The sequence below is a fragment of the Doryrhamphus excisus genome, unplaced genomic scaffold (assembly GCF_037039965.1).
Source record: "Doryrhamphus excisus strain RoL-2023G ecotype Guam unplaced genomic scaffold, RoL_Dexc_Guam_v1.1 HiC_scaffold_24, whole genome shotgun sequence".
Classification (NCBI taxonomy): Eukaryota; Metazoa; Chordata; class Actinopteri; order Syngnathiformes; family Syngnathidae; genus Doryrhamphus; species Doryrhamphus excisus.
In genome coordinates, this window is record NW_027621862.1 from 4,464,646 (window position 1) to 4,485,396 (window position 20,751).

At 35.6% G+C, this 20,751-nt stretch overlaps 1 protein-coding gene across 4 annotated transcripts; it reads left to right on the top strand.

The window, feature by feature from the left end:
• Nucleotides 1-922: 922 nt before the first annotated feature.
• On the top strand, nucleotides 923-20,702 carry LOC131110035 (integrin alpha-M-like). Of its 4 annotated transcripts, none has more exons than XM_078788805.1 (30): nucleotides 923-1,066; nucleotides 1,328-1,430; nucleotides 1,510-1,607; nucleotides 3,183-3,253; nucleotides 3,314-3,428; nucleotides 3,506-3,633; nucleotides 3,727-3,869; nucleotides 3,966-4,116; nucleotides 4,187-4,337; nucleotides 6,120-6,193; nucleotides 6,278-6,392; nucleotides 6,577-6,710; nucleotides 6,787-6,936; nucleotides 8,282-8,494; nucleotides 8,561-8,694; nucleotides 9,263-9,405; nucleotides 14,080-14,240; nucleotides 14,312-14,437; nucleotides 14,503-14,576; nucleotides 14,636-14,780; nucleotides 14,845-14,943; nucleotides 17,588-17,667; nucleotides 17,747-17,833; nucleotides 17,900-17,966; nucleotides 18,054-18,152; nucleotides 18,227-18,307; nucleotides 19,717-19,827; nucleotides 19,899-20,012; nucleotides 20,079-20,189; nucleotides 20,259-20,702. In XM_078788805.1, the coding sequence occupies exons 1-30, from the start codon at nucleotides 1,030-1,032 to the stop codon at nucleotides 20,352-20,354; spliced, it is 3,411 nt and encodes a 1,136-aa protein (XP_078644931.1). In that variant the 5' UTR covers nucleotides 923-1,029; the 3' UTR covers nucleotides 20,355-20,702. The 4 variants fall into 4 exon arrangements, with proteins under 4 accessions (XP_078644931.1, XP_057918664.2, XP_078644929.1 ...); XM_058062681.2 differs by having other exon boundaries at nucleotides 924-1,066; nucleotides 14,636-14,777; nucleotides 20,259-20,699; XM_078788803.1 differs by lacking the exon at nucleotides 923-1,066 and having other exon boundaries at nucleotides 1,211-1,430.
• The last annotated feature ends 49 nt before the right edge of the window (nucleotides 20,703-20,751 follow it).

The window sequence follows — 20,751 nt, forward strand, 5'->3', positions numbered from 1 at the left end:
CTCTGGTGAGAAGAAGGCAACTGAAACACATACAAACATGCACAAAGTACATTTCCATTATGTGCAGTCATACACAAAAGTGAGGGCTGCACGGTGGACGAGTGGTTAGCGTGCAGACCTCACAGCAAGGAGACCCGCGTTCAATTCCACCCTCGGCCATCTCTGTGTGGAGTTTGCATGTTCTCCCCGTGCATGCGTGGGTTTTCTCCGGGTACTCCGGTTTCCTCCCACATTCCAAAAACATGCTACAGCTGGGATTTTAATAATATAAATTAAAAAAATCTGTCTTTGGGCAAGAGGCGTGGTAGACCCTGGAATGGTGGCCAGCCAATCACAGGGCACATATAGACAAACAACCATTCACACTCACATTCATACCTATGGACAATTTGGAGTCGCCAATTAACCTAGCATGTTTTTGGAATGTGGGAGGAAAAATTATAAATATATTATTATAAATAATAAAAATATGAATGACTTATAAAAAATATATAAAGGTTAATTGTCCATTAGTATAAGTGGCACAGAAAACCGATGGATGGATGGAAATTACAAAAAAAAAAGAATGTTGAATATGAAATATGCAAGGATCTACTATATTACACCAACGTGTGCCCTTTATCAATGCTGGCGTAATATGAAACTTCCTGCCAGATGGAGAGACGGTGCAGAGGAAGTAAAAACGAAAGGAGAACTACAGCTACTTATTTTTGGTTGCTTTGTGGGACATGAAAAAGTCATGAGTCAGTCCACTTTTGATGTGTCTATGACAAATCATGTGACTATCAAAACGCCATTTCAATGGTTGACTCAATGAGAGCGACCATTGTAGTGGCTCAGCTTTGGTTCGCTTGCCCCTGCCATAAAGTGAGCAAGTGAATTCAAATGGTCACTATTTTTTCTTTCCCCGACTTCCTCTTTCTGTGCCCTTGCTATTAATTATGTCACGTCACCTTCCTCATCTTCCTGTTTAACCGTTTCCACGCAGCATTTTTAGTGTATTTTGGTGTCGTCCATTGGAGTGACACAATGGAGCGGCTGCTTTATATGACAATTTTCATGACAGGTAAGATAAGAGTTAGATTCTTTATTGTTGTGACTAACAATTATTATATCATTTTATGGTTTTAAAGTACAATCCAAATTAAATGTATTAATTATGTGCAAACAAAAAGGGACATTTTTATTTCTTAACACTACATATTATATACATTTGCATGGGTTAAGTGTAAAATTGAGTTCATTATAATTATAATAAACTACTTCCTGTTGATGGAGATGGAACTAGCCACACCGTATATGGTGGCACTTTCTTTTTCTTTATCAGTCATTAAAGCTGCATTTAGTTTCAATATTGAACCTGCGGCTTGGAGGTCCTTGAGGAACCCTGCAGAAGGTTTTGGATACCAGATAGTGCAAAGACAATCGGAGTGAGTACATGCATTGAAATGTATTTTGATGGGTTAATTGTGGCTGATCTTATGTGTGTGTTCGGATTTATTTTGTCAGCTTGCTGGTCAGTGCACCCCTCGTTCAGTACTCTCAAAACAGAAGTGGGCAAATATTTAAATGTTCCACTGAGTCCTGCAGTGTGCTGGAAATTTCAGGTGAGAAATATAAATCGCACAGTTGGGATGGGAAGGTGGAGTCTGAAAGGTTGTCAAACCCACCAACCACAACATTAGGTACACCTGCAGCATCTAATGAGATTCCCCTGTCGCTATAGCCTTCTCTCATCATCTGTGCCTCCTCGTCTCCCACTCTAGTCACCTGTCTCCCTAGCATGACTTCTGCTTCCTTGGTCATTTCCTTAGTTAATGTTGAAATGGTCACAACCTGATTAAAAATAACCAGTGACATCATTTCCCAAAGCTTGTCAAGATTCACGACATGAAGTCGACCTATACTTGTCACTTTCACCCGCTGCAGCCGCCTTGCTAACTTAACAATACAGGTATTTACCTCTTTTTGGTGTGGATTTTTCTCATTTTTTTAATTATGGTAATTGTAATGGTTTTATTTCATTTGAACATGCATCAGATTACAATTGAATGCATCACATAATCAGTTCACAGTTCCACATGTCCAAAAGGAGTAGGAAGAAGCAAAGCTTATTAAATCCTACCCCTCCATCTGGTACTTTTACAATCAGTAACTGTTACATTTGTTTACTTCCGGCCTTTCTAATGTAAATAATTTTTAAAAATTAAATATATTTAAAAAAAATTAATTAAATATAATAATTTTTTTTTATTAAATATACTTTTAATTTTTTATTAAATATAATTTATTTATTTTTTAATTAAATTTAATTTGATTTAATAAAATAAAATAAAATAAAATAAAATAAAATAAAATAAAATAAAATAAAATAAAATAAAATAAAATAAAATAAAATAAAATTTAAGAGAAGAGATTAAATTAAATGAAATTAAATTTTATAAAATTAAATTCTATAAAAAATAAATTTTATTTTATTTTATTTTATTTTATTTTATTTCGTTTTATGTTATTTTATTTTTGTCCCGTACCTAAGTACGAGGTGATATGAGCATCCAATGCCATAATGGGTACCATAGTAAGTGTCAATATAGTGATATATATATAGCACATCATGACTGGTTCAAGACTCTTCATCCTTGTATTTAGCAAACATCAACTGCTTGTATTGTTTCTTGAATTGGCTTATGGACAATTGAGGTTTTGAGATGTTTTGGATGATGGTGGACATGTTTTTCATATTATCGTTTAAGTTTTTTATTTATTTATTTATTTATTTTATTTTATTTATTTCTTTTTATTAAGTGTAGCTGTCAACCAAACAATGAAATGTTTCATGTTTCCACGGTTCCCTCGTCAAACAGCAAATAGTGAACATTAGGTTGAAAAAGTGAGTGGGGTTGTACCAAGTATTACATTACCGGATGACTAAACATGCTACTGTTTTGCTGGCAAATTATATAAATAAAGAAAGATATTAATGCAAAATAATGTATATTTTTATGAAATCGAAATCGAAAAAATCGAAAAAATCGAAAAATCCCCCCTGCAAATTACACTCTTGTGGATCTAATGACATGTAACTAGATTGTGAAGGTGTACCTAATGTAGCTTAATAAGCTGGGCATGTAGTAATTCATTGTGGTAATATTGCCGTGTAACATAAACTTTATTGAACGCAGAGCCAAATTTTGCGGTCAACATGTCTCTGGGTTTGACCATGACGGTTGATGCCTCCAGACGAAACACGATGGTGAGTCCCGGTAACGCTTGCCGGTGTATTCCTGCTGACCACAGCTCGGAACACTTACAGGTTTGTGGTCCAACCATCCCGAAAGACTGTGGAACTATCACCATGTACAAGGGTCTGTGCTTGGAGATAGATCAACTGGATCGGGTCATAAACCCTGTGCCTTCTTCTCTGCCAGGTTCTTCACTTAAAAATACCTCCCCCTCCGAAAAAAAGTCAAATGCTTCATAAGGTACGCTTGCTTCTTTTCAACAGAGTGCCGAAACCGAGCAGACATTGCGTTTCTGCTGGATGGCTCGGGTAGCGTCGTTGCGGAAGATTTTGAAAGAATGAAGATTTTTATCAGCAATCTCATCAGCACCTTTGTAGACAAAGACTCCAAGGTGAGAAGTGGATCCACATTGCTCGCAGAATTGTTTTTTGTTTATGTTACTTCTAAAATACTTTTCTTTTTTTTTTCTTCCATCTCCTCCAAGTTTGCTATTGCCCAATTCTCCACAGATCCGACCATCCATTTTTATTTTAATACCTTCAATGTTGATAACTGGCAAAATGATATTAATACCATAACCAAGATTAAGGGATTGACGTACACAGCTGAAGCAATCAAACATGTTGTGTAGGTTTTTTTTTCAGTGTTTTTCAAACATCGGGAAAAATATTTGCTACTGGATTTTTTTTTTTTTTTGAATATTCACTTTTTTTCTTTTGGTAGGAATAATATCTTCTTGCCAGAAAGAGGCTCTAGAGCCAATGTGAAGAAGATTCTAATCGTGATCACTGATGGACAATCCAATGACAGCGGTGAATTGTCATCTGCAGCAACTGAAGCCGAAAAAAAAAAAATAATTCGATTTTCTATCGGGGTAAGTCGCGTTTTTCTACATCATTGTACTTATTTTCATTGCCAATTATTACCATGTATTTTTTGGCCAGGTGGGAAATGCATTTAATCAATCCAGCGCAATAAACGAGTTGAATACCATCGCGTCGTCTCCGTCACAAAAGTATGTGTTTAGAGTGGACAACTTCAACGCGCTTAAACAAATACAGCGGACTTTGGAGGACACCATCTTTGCTATTGAAGGTACCGGTATGCTTCCATTTCTTCATTTGACGATTCAATACTCATCTCGATACATGGGTTAGGTTACGATTCAAAAACAATATTTTTTTTGTTCGGTATGATTCATTGCAGTGTCCAAATAATACAATTCCACGGGTGGTTCTCAATTTTTGCAGAATTTTTTTCACACCTTCTTGATTTCAAATGCTAATTTTCTTTAATCTGTACTGTACAGACTGAAGTCAAAACGAATCAGGAAAATACAGAAATGCAAAAGAGCTGTGAAGCATGCAAGCATCAAATTACATGAGACAGTTAGAAATGATCAATATATAGTTAGAAATCCCACAGATTTTGCATGTTTAATGCAAGCGGTGACTTCTCCCACTTTATTCAACCGTCTCTGAACGCACCATCTAACTTTCTCCTACGCTGCACAGATTCTTTCACCTCACATTTGTGTCCCAAATAATGATACGATGTAGGAATGGTGACTAGAGAGCAGAGCAGAGCAGTCCTAGTGCATGTGTGATTCTTATTGACCCAGGAGGCTGATATCAATGCAGCCGCAAACCTACTCTCGCTTGTCAAAATGGTTGGGATGTTTTGATCAGGGTTTTATGCTGCCGATTCCAATACCATGAGTGAAACTGGCTGATACCGATAAATTAACTGTACATTTTAGTATTTTAACAGGGAAAAAAAGTCATTTTATAAGAATAAAAAATAAATTGTAGCTCTAATGCATTCATTCATTCATTTTCTGCCGCTTTTCCTCACGAGGGTCGTGGGGGTGCTGAAATGAATTAAAATTAAAATTAAAATTAAAATTAAAATTAAAATTAAAATTAAAATTAAAATTAAAATTAAAATTAAAATTAATAAAAACAGTAATAATAAAACAGTAAAATTAAATTAAATTAAATTAAATTAAATTAAATTAAATTAAATTAAATTAAATTAAATTAAATTAAATTAAATTAAGAAAGCAGAAAGTGAACAAATGTAACAGTTACTGATTGTAAAAGTACTAGATGGAGGGGTAGGATTTAATAAGCTTTGCTTCTTCCTACTCCTTTTGAACATGTGGAACTGTGAACTGATTATGTGATGCATTCAATTGTAATCTAATGCATGTTCAAATGAAATAAAACCATTGCCATTACCGTATTTTCACCAGAAAGTTGAGGGTAGTTTCAACGATCCGGTGGTACTAAAAGGCTGATATCAATACAGCCGCAAACCTACTCTCGCTTGTCAAAATGGTTGGGATGTTTTGATCAGGGTTTTATGCTGCCGATTCCAATACCATGAGTGAAACTGGCTGATACCGATAAATTAACTGTAAAAAAAAGTCATTTCATAAGAATAAAAAATAAATTGTAGCTCTAATTCATTCATTCATTTTCTGCCGCTTTTTCTCACGAGGGTCGCGGGGGTGCTGGGGCCTATCCCAGCTGTCTTCGGACGAGAGACTGGTGGCCAGCCAATCACAGGGCACATATAGACAAACAACCATTCACACTCACATTCATACCTATGGACAATTTGGAGTGGCCAATTAACCTAGCATGTTTTGCTACCGTCTTTGTTTTGTACCCGGAGAAAACCCACGCATGCACGGGGAGAACATGCAAACTCCACACAGAGTTGGCCCAGGGTGTAATTGAACCCTGGTCTCCTAGCTGTGAGGTTTGCGTGCTAACCACTCGACCACCGTGCTGTAGCTCGAATTGCCTTGCAAAATGATTCCAATCAGACTTTGGTGAAAAACAATAATACCTGTTTTTGTTGCTTTTATAGGGTCTCAGTCAAGTGGAGAGACGCTGAAAATGGAGATGGCTCAGGAAGGATTCAGTGCAGCTTATGTGCCTGGAGTAATAAAACAGCACTCGTTCAAAGCACAAATAACTTTATTTTTTATCACTTTGTAGTGACTTGGAGTTTTCTCGTGATTTTAGGGGAAACGGATAGCGGCTGTCGGAGCAAACCAATGGAGAGGGGGCTTCCTGACGTATACAAACCAGATGGAAATTCCATATTTGCCTACAAAAATTGACTCTGATAGCTATTTGGGTATGAGAATTCATTCATTCATTTTCTACCGCTTATCCTCACGAGGGTTTCAAGGGTACGAGAATATTTTCAAAATAAAAAAAATAACATGAAAAGCATTTAGGCTTTTATGTAATATTGCCCTGATGATGATTGCCCTTGTTGCTAGGCAGAGTTAAAATTAAATATTCCCATTCACTTCCAGGTTATTCCATGGCGATTGCCAAAACACCATATGCCACGTTGACAGTTCTTGGTGCTCCGAGATATGAGCACAGAGGAGTTGTGATGGTGATTTACCCAAACGGTGTTGACAAAATAGATCCATTTAAATGGCAGGTACGCCTTCACCATCTTACCGAGTAAGAAGCATGTTTCTTTAAGATGACATCGCGGTTTTTGTTCCCTGCCAAAGGTGTATCAGATTGGTGAATATTTCGGGGCGGTCGTGTGCGCCATGGATGTGAATGGAGACGCCAACACGGACGTCATTCTCATATCCTCCCCCATGTTTGTGGAAGAAGACAGAGAGGGGAGGGTTTATGTTTGCATCATAAACACTTTGGTGAGACTCTTTTGATTTCACCTTGAAAATTCTTAAACCTCTCCGACAGAGAACATACTAACTCCTTATTTGTAAAACCACAAATACTTCAACTTGCTGATATAGTTCATCTTCAAACAGCTAAAATAATGCATAAGGCTAAAAATAACCAATTAGCTAAAAATGTCATCCAATACTTCTCTACAAGAGAGGAGAAATATGATCTCAGGGAAGAAGTACATTTGAAACACTTCTATGCTAGGACTACGTTAAAAAGCCATAGCATTTCAGTATGTGGAATCAAACTATGGAATGGATTGAGTAAGACCCTCAAACAATGCACAACGATGAGCCAATTCAAGAAACAATACAAGCAGTTGATGTTTGCTAAATACAAGGATGAAGAGTCTTGAACCAGTCATGATGTGCTATATATATATCACTATATTGACACTTACTATGGTACCCATTATGGCATTGAATGGTCATATCACCTTGTACTTTGGTACGGGACAAAATAAAATAAAATAAAATAAAATAAAATAAAATAAAATAAAAATAAAATAAAATAAAATAAAATAAAATAAAATAAAATAAAATAAAATAAAATAAAATAAAATAAAATAAAATAAAGACAAAAAGATAAAGATAAAAAGATAAAGATAAAAAGATAAAATTAAAAACATTAAAAAAATAAATGAAAAATTAAAAACTAAAATTAAATTAAATTAAATTAAATTAAATTAAATTAAATTAAATTAAATTAAATTAAATTAAATTAAATTAAATTAAATTAAATTAAATTAAATTAAATTATATTAAATTAAATATTAAAAATTACAAATTACAAATTAAAAATTAAAAATTAAAAATTAAAAATTAAAAATTTTATTTTAATTTTAATTTTAATTTTAATTTTAATTTTAATTTTAATTTTAATTTTAATTTTAATTTTAATTTTAATTAAATGTAAAAATTTAAATAAAATTAAAAAAAATAATTAAAATTAAAATAAATACAATGCTAAACTAAACTAAACTAAACTAAACTAAACTAAACTAAACTAAACTAAACTAAACTAAATTAAATTAAATTAAATTAAATTAAATTAAATTAAATTAAATTAAATTAAATTAAATTAAATTAAATTAAATTAAATTAAATTAAATTAAAGTCACGAAGTGAACAAATGTAACAGTTACTGATTGTAAATGTACCAGATGGAGGGGTAGGATTTAATAAGCTTTGCTTCTTCCTACTCCTTTTGGACATGTGGAACTGTGAACTGATTATGTGATGCATTCAATTGTAATCTGATGCATGTTCAAATGAAATAAAACCATTACCATTACTGTATTTTCACCAGAAAGTTGAGTGTAGTTTCGACGATCCGGTGGTACTAAAAGGAGTCGAATCACGCAGAGGACGATTCGGCGCATCTCTCGCCGCACTTCCCGACCTCAACGCTGATGGCCTAAATGATTTGGCAGTGGGGGCGCCTCTGGAGGATGATGGTCAGGGCAGTATTTATATATTTCATGGTGAGGGAACCGGAAAGATCACTCCCACGTTCTCTCAGGTGATTTGCAAATCGATGCAACCGATGGCCTTTTGTTTGTACAATAAACCTTTACAATACATTTAGAGAATTGCAGGATCAAAAGTCAAGGCGGGGCTTAGGTTCTTTGGAATGTCCATCAGCCAGTCCTCTTCGGACCTCAGCAGGGACAACCTGCCTGACCTGGCGGTGGGTTCAAAACGAACTGTCGTCTTTCTCAGGTAAAGAATGTTCGATGAATTTAGGAGATAAATGCACTTGCGACCGGGTGTTGTTCCTCAACAATGGCGTCGATTCTGTAGAGATTTTTATATTCATTGATGTGACAAGCTTGTCCTCCAATTAAATCCCATGTTCTAATTGGCACAGACCTATTCCAAAGTTTTCCAAATGTTATATTTCTCCTTAACTGTATTACATTTTGGGGATTGGGAATTTTTGCCCTTTGAAAGTTTACCAGCTCGACATATATTCCACTTTTCTGACCATTAAATGTAGCTCGAATATTCTATTCTCTTGTTAAACGATGCCAAAGTTTCAGATAATGAGTTTTGCGTATTTGGAAGTGATCCCTGAAAGACGTTCGGGATGGCTCAAAACGCTCTGTTTCAGAGGGCATTGCAAAACTGTTCCATTGTGATGTCACAGAGGGCTTCCTTATGGGCGTGGCTGTCTGCGCAATACACTTTCTGCTTCTGCAATTGCAGTACCTAATTCAACACGGCCAAATAGGCTCGACGGTTCCCAAAATGCCAAACATCGTTTTTGTCTAACTTTGTGTGATTCCAGATCCAAACCCATAGTCATGGTTGAAACGGCGTTGTCCTACATGCCGAAGCAAATCTCCATTCAGAATGCTGACTGCACCAAACCGATGGACAACAAAGTTGACATCTGCTTTATGATGATCAGACACTCGGCTGTCCAAAGAGGTGCCTGAGTCTTGTTGCTTAACTCCATTCGATTCGATTTAGTATGCATTATGTTAATTTTAGGCTGCACAGGAGTTGAGTGGTTAGCACGTAGACCTCACAGCTAGGGGACCTGGGTTCAATTCCACCCTCAGTCATCTCTGTGTTGAGTTTGCATGTTCTCCCCGTGCATGCGTGGGTTTTCTCCGGGTACTCCAGTTTCCTCCCACATTCCAAAAACATGCTAGGTTAATTGGCCACTCCAAATTGTCCATAGGTATGAATGTGAGTGTGAATGGTTGTTTGTCTATATGTGCCCTGTGATTGGCTGGCTGGCGACTAGTCCAGGGTGTACCCCGCCTCTTGCCCCAAGACAGCTGAGATAGGCTCCAGCATCCCCCTGCGACCCTCGTGAGGATCAGCGGTAAAAAAAATGAATGGTTCCGTTCAAACAAAAACCACTAAATAATACAACCAAACAACACTGCCTGTTGCCCAAAGACAACTGGGATAGGCTCCAGCATTCCCCGCGACCCTTGTGAGGATAAGCAGTAAAAAACGAATGGTTCCGTTCAAACCAAAAAAACTAAATAATACAACTAAACAACACCGCCTGTCGCCCAAAGACAGCTGGGATAGGCTCCAGCATCCCCAGCGCCCCTTGTGAGGATAAGCGGTAAAAATGAATGGTTCAGTTCAAACAAAAAACAAAATAATACAGCTAAACAACGCCGCCTGTCGCCCAAAGACTGCTGGGATAGGCTCCAGCATCCCCATTGACCCTCGTGAGGATAAGCGGAAAAAAATGAATGGTCCTGTTCATACAAAAAAAACTAAAAAATACAACCTAACAACACTGCCTGTCGCCCAAAGACAGCTGGGATAGGCTCCAGCATCCCCCTGCGACCCTCGTGAGGATAAGCGGTAAAAAATGAATGGTTCCGCTCAAACAAAAAAAACTAAATAATACAACTAAACAACACCGCCTGTCGCCCAAAGACAGCTAGGATAGGCTCCAGCATCCCCCACGACCCTCGTGAGGATAAGCGGTAAAAAATGAATGGTTCTGCTCAAACAAAAAAAACTAGATAATACAACTAAACAACACCGCCTGTTGCCCAAAGACAGCTGGGATAGGCTCCAGCATTCCCCGTGACCCTTGTGAGGATAAGCGGTAAAAAATGAATGGTTCTGTTCAAACAAAAAAAACTAAATAATACAGCTAAACAACACCGCCTGTCACCCAAAGACAGCTGGGATAGGCTCCAGCACCCCCGCGACCCTCGTGAGGATAAGCGGTAAAAAATGAATGGTTCCCTTCAAACAAAAACAAACTAAATAATACAACTTAACAACACCGCCTGTCACCCAAAGACAGCTGGGATAGGCTCCAGCATCCCCCGTGACCCTCGTGAGTATAAGCGGTAAAAAAATGAATGGTTCCGTTCATACAAAAAAACTAAATAATACAACTTAACAACACCACCTGTCGCCCAAAGACTGCTGGGATAGGCTCCAGGTAAAAAAATGAATGGTTCCGTTTAAAAAAATGAAATAATACAACTAAACAACACTGCATGTTGTCCAAAGACAGCTAGGATAGGCTCCAGCATCCCCCACGACCCTCATGAGGATAAGCGGTAAAAAATGAATGGTTCTGCTCAAACAAAAAAACTAGATAATACAACTAAACAACACCGCCTGTTGCCCAAAGACAGCTGGGATAGGCTCCAGCATTCCCCGTGACCCTTGTGAGGATAAGCGGTAAAAAATGAATGGTTCTGTTCAAACAAAAAAAAACTAAATAATACAGCTAAACAACACCGCCTGTCACCCAAAGACAGCTGGGATAGGCTCCAGCATCCCCTGTGACCCTCGTGAGTATAAGCGGTAAAAAAATGAATGGTTCCGTTCATACAAAAAAAACTAAATAATACAACTTAACAACACCGCCTGTCGCCCAAAGACAGCTGGGATAGGCTCCAGCATCCCCGCAATCCTTGTGAGGATAAGCGGTAGAAAATGAATGGTTCCGTTCATACAAAAAAACTAAATAATACAACTTAACAACACCACCTGTCGCCCAAAGACGGCTGGGATAGGCTCCAGGTAAAAAAATGAATGGTTCCATTCAAAAAAAATGAAATAATACAACTAAACAACACTGCATGTTGTCCAAAGACAGCTAGGATAGGCTCCAGCATCCCCTGCGACCCTCGTGAGGATAAGCGGTAAAAAATTAATGGTTCCGCTCAAACAAACACAAAAAATACAACTAAACAACACCGCTTGTAGCCCAAAGACAGCTGGGATAGGCTCCAGCATCCCCCGCGACCCTCATGAGGATAAGCGGTAAAAAATGAATGGTTCTGCTCAAACAAAAAAAAACTAGATAATACAACTAAACAACACCGCCTGTCGCCCAAAGACAGCTGGGATAGGCTCCAGCATTCCCCGTGACCCTTGTGAGGATAAGCGGTAAAAAATGAATGGTTCTGCTCAAACAAAAAAAACTAGATAATACAGCTAAACAACACCGCCTGTCACCCAAAGACAGCTGTGATAGGCTCCAGCATCCCCTGTGACCCTCGCGAGTATAAGCGGTAAAAAATGAATGGTTCCGTTCATACAAAAAAAACTAAATAATACAACTTAACAACACCGCCTGTCGCCCAAAGACAGCTGGGATAGGCTCCAGCATTCCCCGCGACCCTTGTGAGGATAAGCGGTAAAAAATGAATGGTTCCGTTCAAACAAAAAAAACTAAATAATACAACTTAACACCGCCTGTCGCCCAAAGACAGCTGGGATAGGCTCCAGCATCCCCGCAGTCCTTGTGAGGATAAGCGGTAGAAAATGAATGGTTCCGTTCATACAAAAAAACTAAATAATACAACTTAACAACACCACCTGTCACCCAAAGACTGCTGGGATAGGCTCCAGGTAAAGAAATGAATGGTTCCGTTCAAAAAAAATGAAATAATACAACTAAACAACACTGCATGTTGTCCAAAGACAGCTGGGATAGGCTCCAGCATCCCCTGCGACCCTCGTGAGGATAAGCGGTAAAAAATTAATGGTTCTGCTCAAACAAAAAAAACTAGATAATACAGCTAAACAACACCGCCTGTCACCCAAAGACAGCTGGGATAGGCTCCAGCATTCCCCGTGACCCTTGTGAGGATAAGTGGTAAAAAAATGAATGGTTCTGCTCAAACAAACAAAAACTAGATAATACAGCTAAACAACACCGCCTGTCACCCAAAGACAGCTGGGATAGGCTCCAGCATCCCCTGTGATCCTCGTGAGTATAAGCGGTAAAAAATGAATGGTTCCGCTCAAACAAACAAAAAAAATACAACTAAACAACACCGCTTGTAGCCCAAAGACAGCTGGGATAGGCTCCAGCATCCCCCACGACCCTCATGAGGATAAGCGGTAAAAAATGAATGGTTCTGCTCAAACAAAAAAAGCTAGATAATACAACTAAACAACACCGCCTGTTGCCCAAAGACAGCTGGGATAGGCTCCAGCATTCCCCGTGACCCTTGTGAGGATAAGCGGTAAAAAAATGAATGGTTCTGCTCAAACAAAAAAAAACTAGATAATACAGCTAAACAACACCGCCTGTCACCCAAAGACAGCTGGGATAGGCTCCAGCATCCCCTGTGACCCTCGCGAGTATAAGCGGTAAAAAAATGAATGGTTCCGTTCATACAAAAAAACTAAATAATACAACTTAACAACACCGCCTGTCGCCCAAAGACAGCTGGGATAGGCTCCAGCATTCCCCGCGACCCTTGTGAGGATAAGCGGTAAAAAATGAATGGTTCCGTTCAAACAAAAAAGACCTAAATAATACAACTTAACACCGCCTGTCGCCCAAAGACAGCTGGGATAGGCTCCAGCATCCCCGCAATCCTTGTGAGGATAAGTGGTAGAAAATGAATGGTTCCGTTCATACAAAAAAACTAAATAATACAACTTAACAACACCACCTGTTGCCCAAAAACTGCTGGGATAGGCTCCAGGTAAAAAAATGAATGGTTCCGTTCAAAAAAAATGAAATAATACAACTAAACAACACTGCATGTTGTCCAAAGACAGCTAGGATAGGCTCCAGCATCCCCTGCGACCCTCGTGAGGATAAGCGGTAAAAAATTAATGGTTCCGCTCAAACAAACAAAAAAATACAACTAAACAACACCGCTTGTTGCCCAAAGACAGCTGGGATAGGCTCCAGCATCCCCCGCGACCCTCATGAGGATAAGCGGTAAAAAATGAATGGTTCTGCTCAAACAAAAAAAACTAGATAATACAACTAAACAACACCGCCTGTTGCCCAAAGACAGCTGGGATAGGCTCCAGCATTCCCCGTGACCCTTGTGAGGATAAGCGGTAAAAAATGAATGGTTCTGTTCAAACAAAAAAAACTAAATAATACAGCTAAACAACACCGCCTGTCACCCAAAGACAGCTGGGATAGGCTCCAGCATCCCCTGTGACCCTCGTGAGTATAAGCGGTAAAAAAATGAATGGTTCTGTTCAGACAAAAACTAAATAATACAACTTAACAACACCACCTGTAGCCCAAAGACAGCTGGGATAGGCTCCAGCATCCCCCGCGACCCTTGTGAGGATAATCAGTAGAAAATGAATGAATGAATGTTAATTTTATACTTGAATCCATCACAGCTACAGCAAAGGTTAATTATACTTTGACGCTGGATGCCACCCGCAAGGTGCCCCACAACCGAGCTTATAACAGTGACCAAAATCGGAATCGAGAAACGACTGGGAGTATTATTCTCGATCTAGCACGGCCAAAATGCTTCAAGGTGAACTTTGTCATTGAGGTAAGTTTGAAGGACACCAAGATGGAGGCTCCAGGTGCTTCTCACTTCACCGTCATGCCCATTTCTTGCAGCCCTGCCCAGATGATGCTTTGAATCCTCTTTACAACGAGCTCAGATTTACATTTGAGGGTTTGCCTGGGGCCAATAACCTAAGTCCGAGTCTGGCACAGCAGGCCCAGACCACCAAGTTTCATCCGGTGAGCAAAGCCCCCCAACCCCCCATTCCCTATTGTCCCTATAAGTCTAAATTTGCAATCCACAGTTAGCCTTTGAGATCAACTGCGGTAGAGACAACAAATGCGAAGATAACCTCCGGTTGGATTTCAACTTTACCAGGTAAGAACTTAGCCGCAGCTTTTTATTTCTATCCATGTTAACATTTCTTCAATGCTCAGCTCTTCAGAGGTTAGAGTGGGAATAGATGAGCTCTTGAATGTCACCGTATCCGTGGAAAACCTGGCGGAAAATTCCTACAACACCCTCGTTCTTCTTACATACCCAGATGGCTTCTCCTACAGGAAGTTCACAAGCCTGCAGGTAGAAATTAGGATATTATAGGAATATTTTTCTTACATTGACTTGACTCATTTTCTAACAAAAAAAGGGCAGAATCGAGTGCAACTCCTTGGACAGTGAGGCTGGTTTATCTCGTGGCAAGACAGACTGCACCATTGATAAGCCCATTTTCAGGAGCGACTCCAAGGTTGGTTCTTTTACGTCAATGGAAGAACATTCATCTTCATATTGCTGCTGTAAACACAGAATCTCTCAGTTTTAATGACTCAATTAAGGCTAATCATAACTACTTTTAAATTCATGACTTAATAAATTATTATATCCTTTGTGGGAACAGTTTGAGTCAACCCCTTTCTCTTCTCCAGCATGACAAAACAAGATGATATTTTAGCATTTTTGGCATTTTAATATACATAAAATTATATGTATATGTATATTTTAATATACATATGGCATTTTCTAGTAAAACATTACAGAAATCCCAGATAACATTCATTCATTCATGCATTAATTTTCTACCGCTTATCCTCACGAGGGTCACGTGAGGATTCTCTTTAATTTAATTTAATTTAATTTAATTTAATTTAATTTAATTTAATTTAATTTAATTTAATTTAATTTAATTTATTCATTCATTCATTCATTTTCTACCGCTTTTTCCTCACGAGGGTCACGTGAGGATTCTCTTTAATTTAATTTAATTTAATTTAATTTAATTTAATTTAATTTAATTTAATTTAATTTAATTTAATTTAATTTAATTTAATTTAATTTAATTTAATTTAATTTAATAATTCATTCATTCATTCATTTTCTACCGCTTTTTCCTCACGAGGGTCACGTGAGGATTTAATTTAATTTAATTTAATTTAATTTAATTTAATTTAATTTAATTTAATTTAATTTAATTTAATTTAATTTAATTTAATTTAATTTAATTTAATTTAATTTAATTTATTAATTAATTCATTCATTTTCTACCGCTTTTTCCTCACGAGGGTCACTTGAGGATTCTCTTTAATTTAATTTAATTTAATTTAATTTAATTTAATTTAATTTAATTTAATTTAATTTAATTTAATTTAATTTAATTTAATTTAATTTAATTTAATTTAATTTAATTTAATTTAATTTAATTTAATTTTGTCACGTACCGAAGTACGAGGTGATATGACCATCAGACACGCGTGTGTGTCAGCTGGTGTGAATTTGGGGGTTACGTGCACCCTCTGACTACCCTACTTCCTGTAGGTGCTAGCCATGGCAAACACGGAGCCCATGTGTGGTAACACATACGTTGGCATATTTGAACTCCCTCTTGGCCAGGTCACCTTTGTAAATGAGAGCTTGATCTCAGTGGGTTAAATCAAATAAAATATTTCCAAATATAACATAAATCAAGGCACAATTTGTATAAAATGTTTTCTTATATAGAATATGTAATACATGAATAAAGCTGGAATGGGTGCAGATTCTGCAAAATCGAAAAGGTTTTCTGTGCGGGTTATTGTGTGCAGCTGCTCTATAGGAGTCCAGAACTCAATACAAAGGGTCGAAAAATGAGCATCATAGGTCCCCTTTAACACGATATATAGCTGTTACGGAAATATGCTTTCATGGCTCTCTTAGCCAAAAAGGTTCCCGACCCCTGCTTTGGTACACAAAACATAGAGGACTGACAAGCTCATGTCTGTAAAGTTTAGGCAAGATTGGTTGAAAAACATGGCTACCATCATCCAAAACGTATTTGGGACCTGAATTGTCCATAAGCCACCTAATGATTAGCGAATGATAGCCAATTCAAGAAACAATACAAGCAGTTGATGTTTGCTAAATACAAGGATGAAGAGTCTTGAACCAGTCATGATGTGCTATATATATATATATATATATATATATATATATATATATATATATATATATATCACTATATTGACGGTACGTGACAAAAATTTAATTTAATTTAATTTAATTTAATTTAATTTAATTTAATTTAATTTAATTTAATTTAATTTAATTTAAGAAAATCAATAATATTTAATTTTTAAAAAATCAATAATATTTAATTAAAAAAAAATCAATTATATTTAATTAAAAAAATCAATTAGATTTAATTAAAAAAAATCAATTAGATTTAATTAAAAAGTGTATTTTATTTAATTAAAAAATTAAATTATATTTGATTTAAAAAATGTAATTATATTTAATAAAAAAAATTATTTATATTTAATAAAAAAAATTAATAATTATGTTTAATTAAAAAACATAATTATATTTAATTTTTAAAAATTTTATTATATTTAATTTTTAAAAATCAATTATATTTAATTAAAAAATTTATTATATTTAATTAAAAAAAATTAAATTATATTTGATTTAAAAAAATTAAATTATATTTGATTTAAAAAAATTAAATTATATTTAATTTAAAAAATTAATTATATTTAATTTTAAAAAATAATTATATTTAATTTTAAAAAATTAAATAAATTTAATTTTTAAAAATGTAATTATATTTAGTTTTTTAAAATGTAATTATATTAGAAAGGCAGGAAGTGAACAAATGTAAGAGTTAATGATTGTAAAAGTACCAGATGGAGGGGTAGGATTTAATAAGCTTTGCTTCTTCCTACTCCTTTCGGACATGTGGAACTGTGAACTGATTATGGGATGCATTCAATTGTAATCTGATGCATGTTCAAATGAAATAAAACCATTACCATGGTTATAAAAGCTTCATGATATCATCTTCCAAAACATTTTGATCACAGCCCATAGAGGACACCCTAAATGTCATTTTCCTAAAAGATCTCACTCTGATTGATTTTCAGGCTGTCTTCATTGTGTCATACGGCATCAAAACTAACAGCCAGCTGGACAACCGTATTTTTGTCACTGCAAATGCAACAAGGTAAAGTCGTCCAATCGCCAACGTACATCAGTTGCACAGTTCCACAGTTACGACACCTCCTTTCACGTCTCTATTTTAGTGGGAACGAGCGACACTCTGCTTTAAGCCAACTCTACAAAATTCAAGAAATTGGTGTCAAGTACAGCATTTTCATAACAATGGAGAGGTGCGTGAATGTTTCGGCTAAATATAGGATTCATTCCTTTGACATTAAACACACATTTCTTTACAGTTCTCTCAGCTATGTGAATTTCACCTACGGAAAGAATAATCAGAAGTCAGTCCAGTCATCCTTTCTGGTAAAGTCATGACTAAAAAAAAAAAACTTGATTTCAACTCTTGTTTGGTTGTTCTTCCTAAAGCAGCGTTCTTTACTTTGGTGTCAGGTTACAAACAACATCCGAGCCCTGAACTTCACCGTGGTGATCAGGGTCCCAGTCAAACTTGGCGATAAGAACATTTGGGCAGATTTGAGCACTCTGCAGGTAGCGTATGATATAATATATGTAGGAACTTTCATGGCTTTCTGTCTCAGTAACACAAATTGTCTCTGTTTCAGATTCCAGACTGCCAAACACACATCGATGAAGACGCTAAGATCCTGGATTTTGTTGGTCAGATACAAAAAAATAAGATAATTGTAAGAACATTTACTTATTTCTGGAGATGCAGAAAAAATTCGACTTAGTATGAAGCTTGTTATTGAGAAAGGAACCTTATTTTTGGAATCCAAAATGGATATGAATATAATTAAATATAACGGTTATTCAAATATAATGTTAATGTTATTCATTATAATTGTGTCATTTTATTTAATTATAAAAAGTAAAAAAAAAAGTACTACAATAATTTTTCAGATTTTAAGCTTTATATTTGCGGGTATTTTGATTAAAAATAATGGCATCCCAGGATTAAGCATAATTAAGATGAATTAAGCATATTATTATGACAAATGTAAATAAGCCTTGGTATGATACATTTATAAGAGTAATTTTATTTTGAAATATTTTATTTATGAAAATTAGTATTTTAATGAAAATGCCCTCTGAGAGGTGAATTATTGTGTTTATTGAGTTTGCACTGGTATAGAATTGCATAATAGCATCAATCATAAAAAAGTATTAATAATAAGTAAGTAAGTAAAAATATAAGTATTTTGTATTGACTAACTATTACAAATATAATGATAAAAAGAGAAAGTTGCTTTACTTAAACAGTAAAAAAAAATCAAAAATTATTACGCACTAGAATCAAATACATTTAAAAAAAATAATAAATGAAAAATATAAATAAAATAAAAATATTAAATATTAAATTAATTCATAAAAAATATACATTTTTAAAAATGTATCTCTTGTATACTTATTTCTGGAGATGCAGCAAAAATTTGACTTAGTATGAAGCTTGTTATTGAGAAAGGAACCTTATTTTTGGAAACCAAAATGGATATGAATATAATTAAATATAATGGTTATTCAAATATAATGTTAATGTTATTCATTATAATTGTGTCATTTTATTTAATTTTAAAAAGTAAAAAAGTAGGACAATAATTTTTTGGATTTGAAGCTTTATATTTGCAGGTATTTTGATTAAAGACAATGGCATCCCAGGATTAAGCATATTAAGCATAATTAAGATGAATTAAGCATAAGCAGAGTAATTTTATTTTGAAATATTTTATTTATGAAAATTAGTGTTTTAATGAAAATGCCCTCTGACAGGTGAATTATTGTGTTTCTTGAGTTTGCACTGGTATAGAATTGCATCGTAGCATTAATAATAAGTAAGTAAGTAAAAATATAAGTATTTTGTATTGGCTATTACAAATATAATGATAAAAAATAGAAAGTTGCTTTACTTAAACAGTAAAAAAAATTCTAAAATTATTATGCACTAGAATAAAATAATTAAAAATATATATGAAAATAAAAATATATATAAATAAATAAAAAATATTTTATTTTCAAATTAAATGTAAATTAATTCATGAAAAATGTGATCATTTTAAAAAATGTATCTCTTGTATTGGCTTTGAATGGCCCACAGGACTGCTCAGTCGCAACATGCAGGGTATTTAAGTGCAACAGCTTCATGGGAAGACTGGAGGGCAAACGGCACACAATCTCCACCAACATGAGTTCACAATGGATCCAGCAGGTAACGCTGCACTGTAAAAATTGTGTGTCAAATAATGATGCGGTCCATTCAACGCTCTTATTCTCATCCAGATTGGGCTCACTGAGGCCAAGTTCATGTTGACCAGCACGGCCAGTCTGGAGTACGACAGGGACAAGTACATCTTCTATTCCACATCATCTAATAACAATCCTCCGGTTCGCAAGGTATGATATCATCTATAATAAAAAGCTTAAATGCATCAATTGAAATACTGTTATTATCCATATCAGATTGAGACAGTAGTCGAAGTGTATCCTCAACCGGATTTTACCAAAGAGATAGTAGGAGGTTCTTTTGGAGGCTTGGCTTTATTGGCTTTACTCACGGCTGTCCTTTACAAGGTGAGGAAGCAAGTACACGAATTGTCACACATGACACCCTAATAATATTGATTTATTTTCTATTCTTAGGCTGGATTTTTTAAAAGTAAATACCAGCAGATGATTACGGATGCCGATGGTGCAGAAACAGGCGGGCTTGAAGAGGCCGTGGCCACACAGGAATAAATAATTCCATTTGGCATTTTCAGTGTAACGTCCAACGTCCACAACATCCAACGTCCACTATTGGTGATGCACATTTGATACATGATGATTTTTACTCTACAACATATAGTAATAATGCACTATGTACAAATACTTTTTCAATTGCTTTGTATAACCAATTTTAATTGTACAGTAAACAACACATGAACATCTCTGATACGTACTTCATGATTTCGAATTTTCAAGAAAAAACTTCCATTAGATAAAAACGTGTTTCTACATGCGATTAAATGCAGTTAATTCTGAGTTAACTGGACAAAGAGAGAGAGTTTTGGACTTAAACTTTTAATAAAATGAATGAACAGTTCATTCCTACTACAATGAGTGGGTCTAACCTAGTTTTTTAAAACACTGGTAG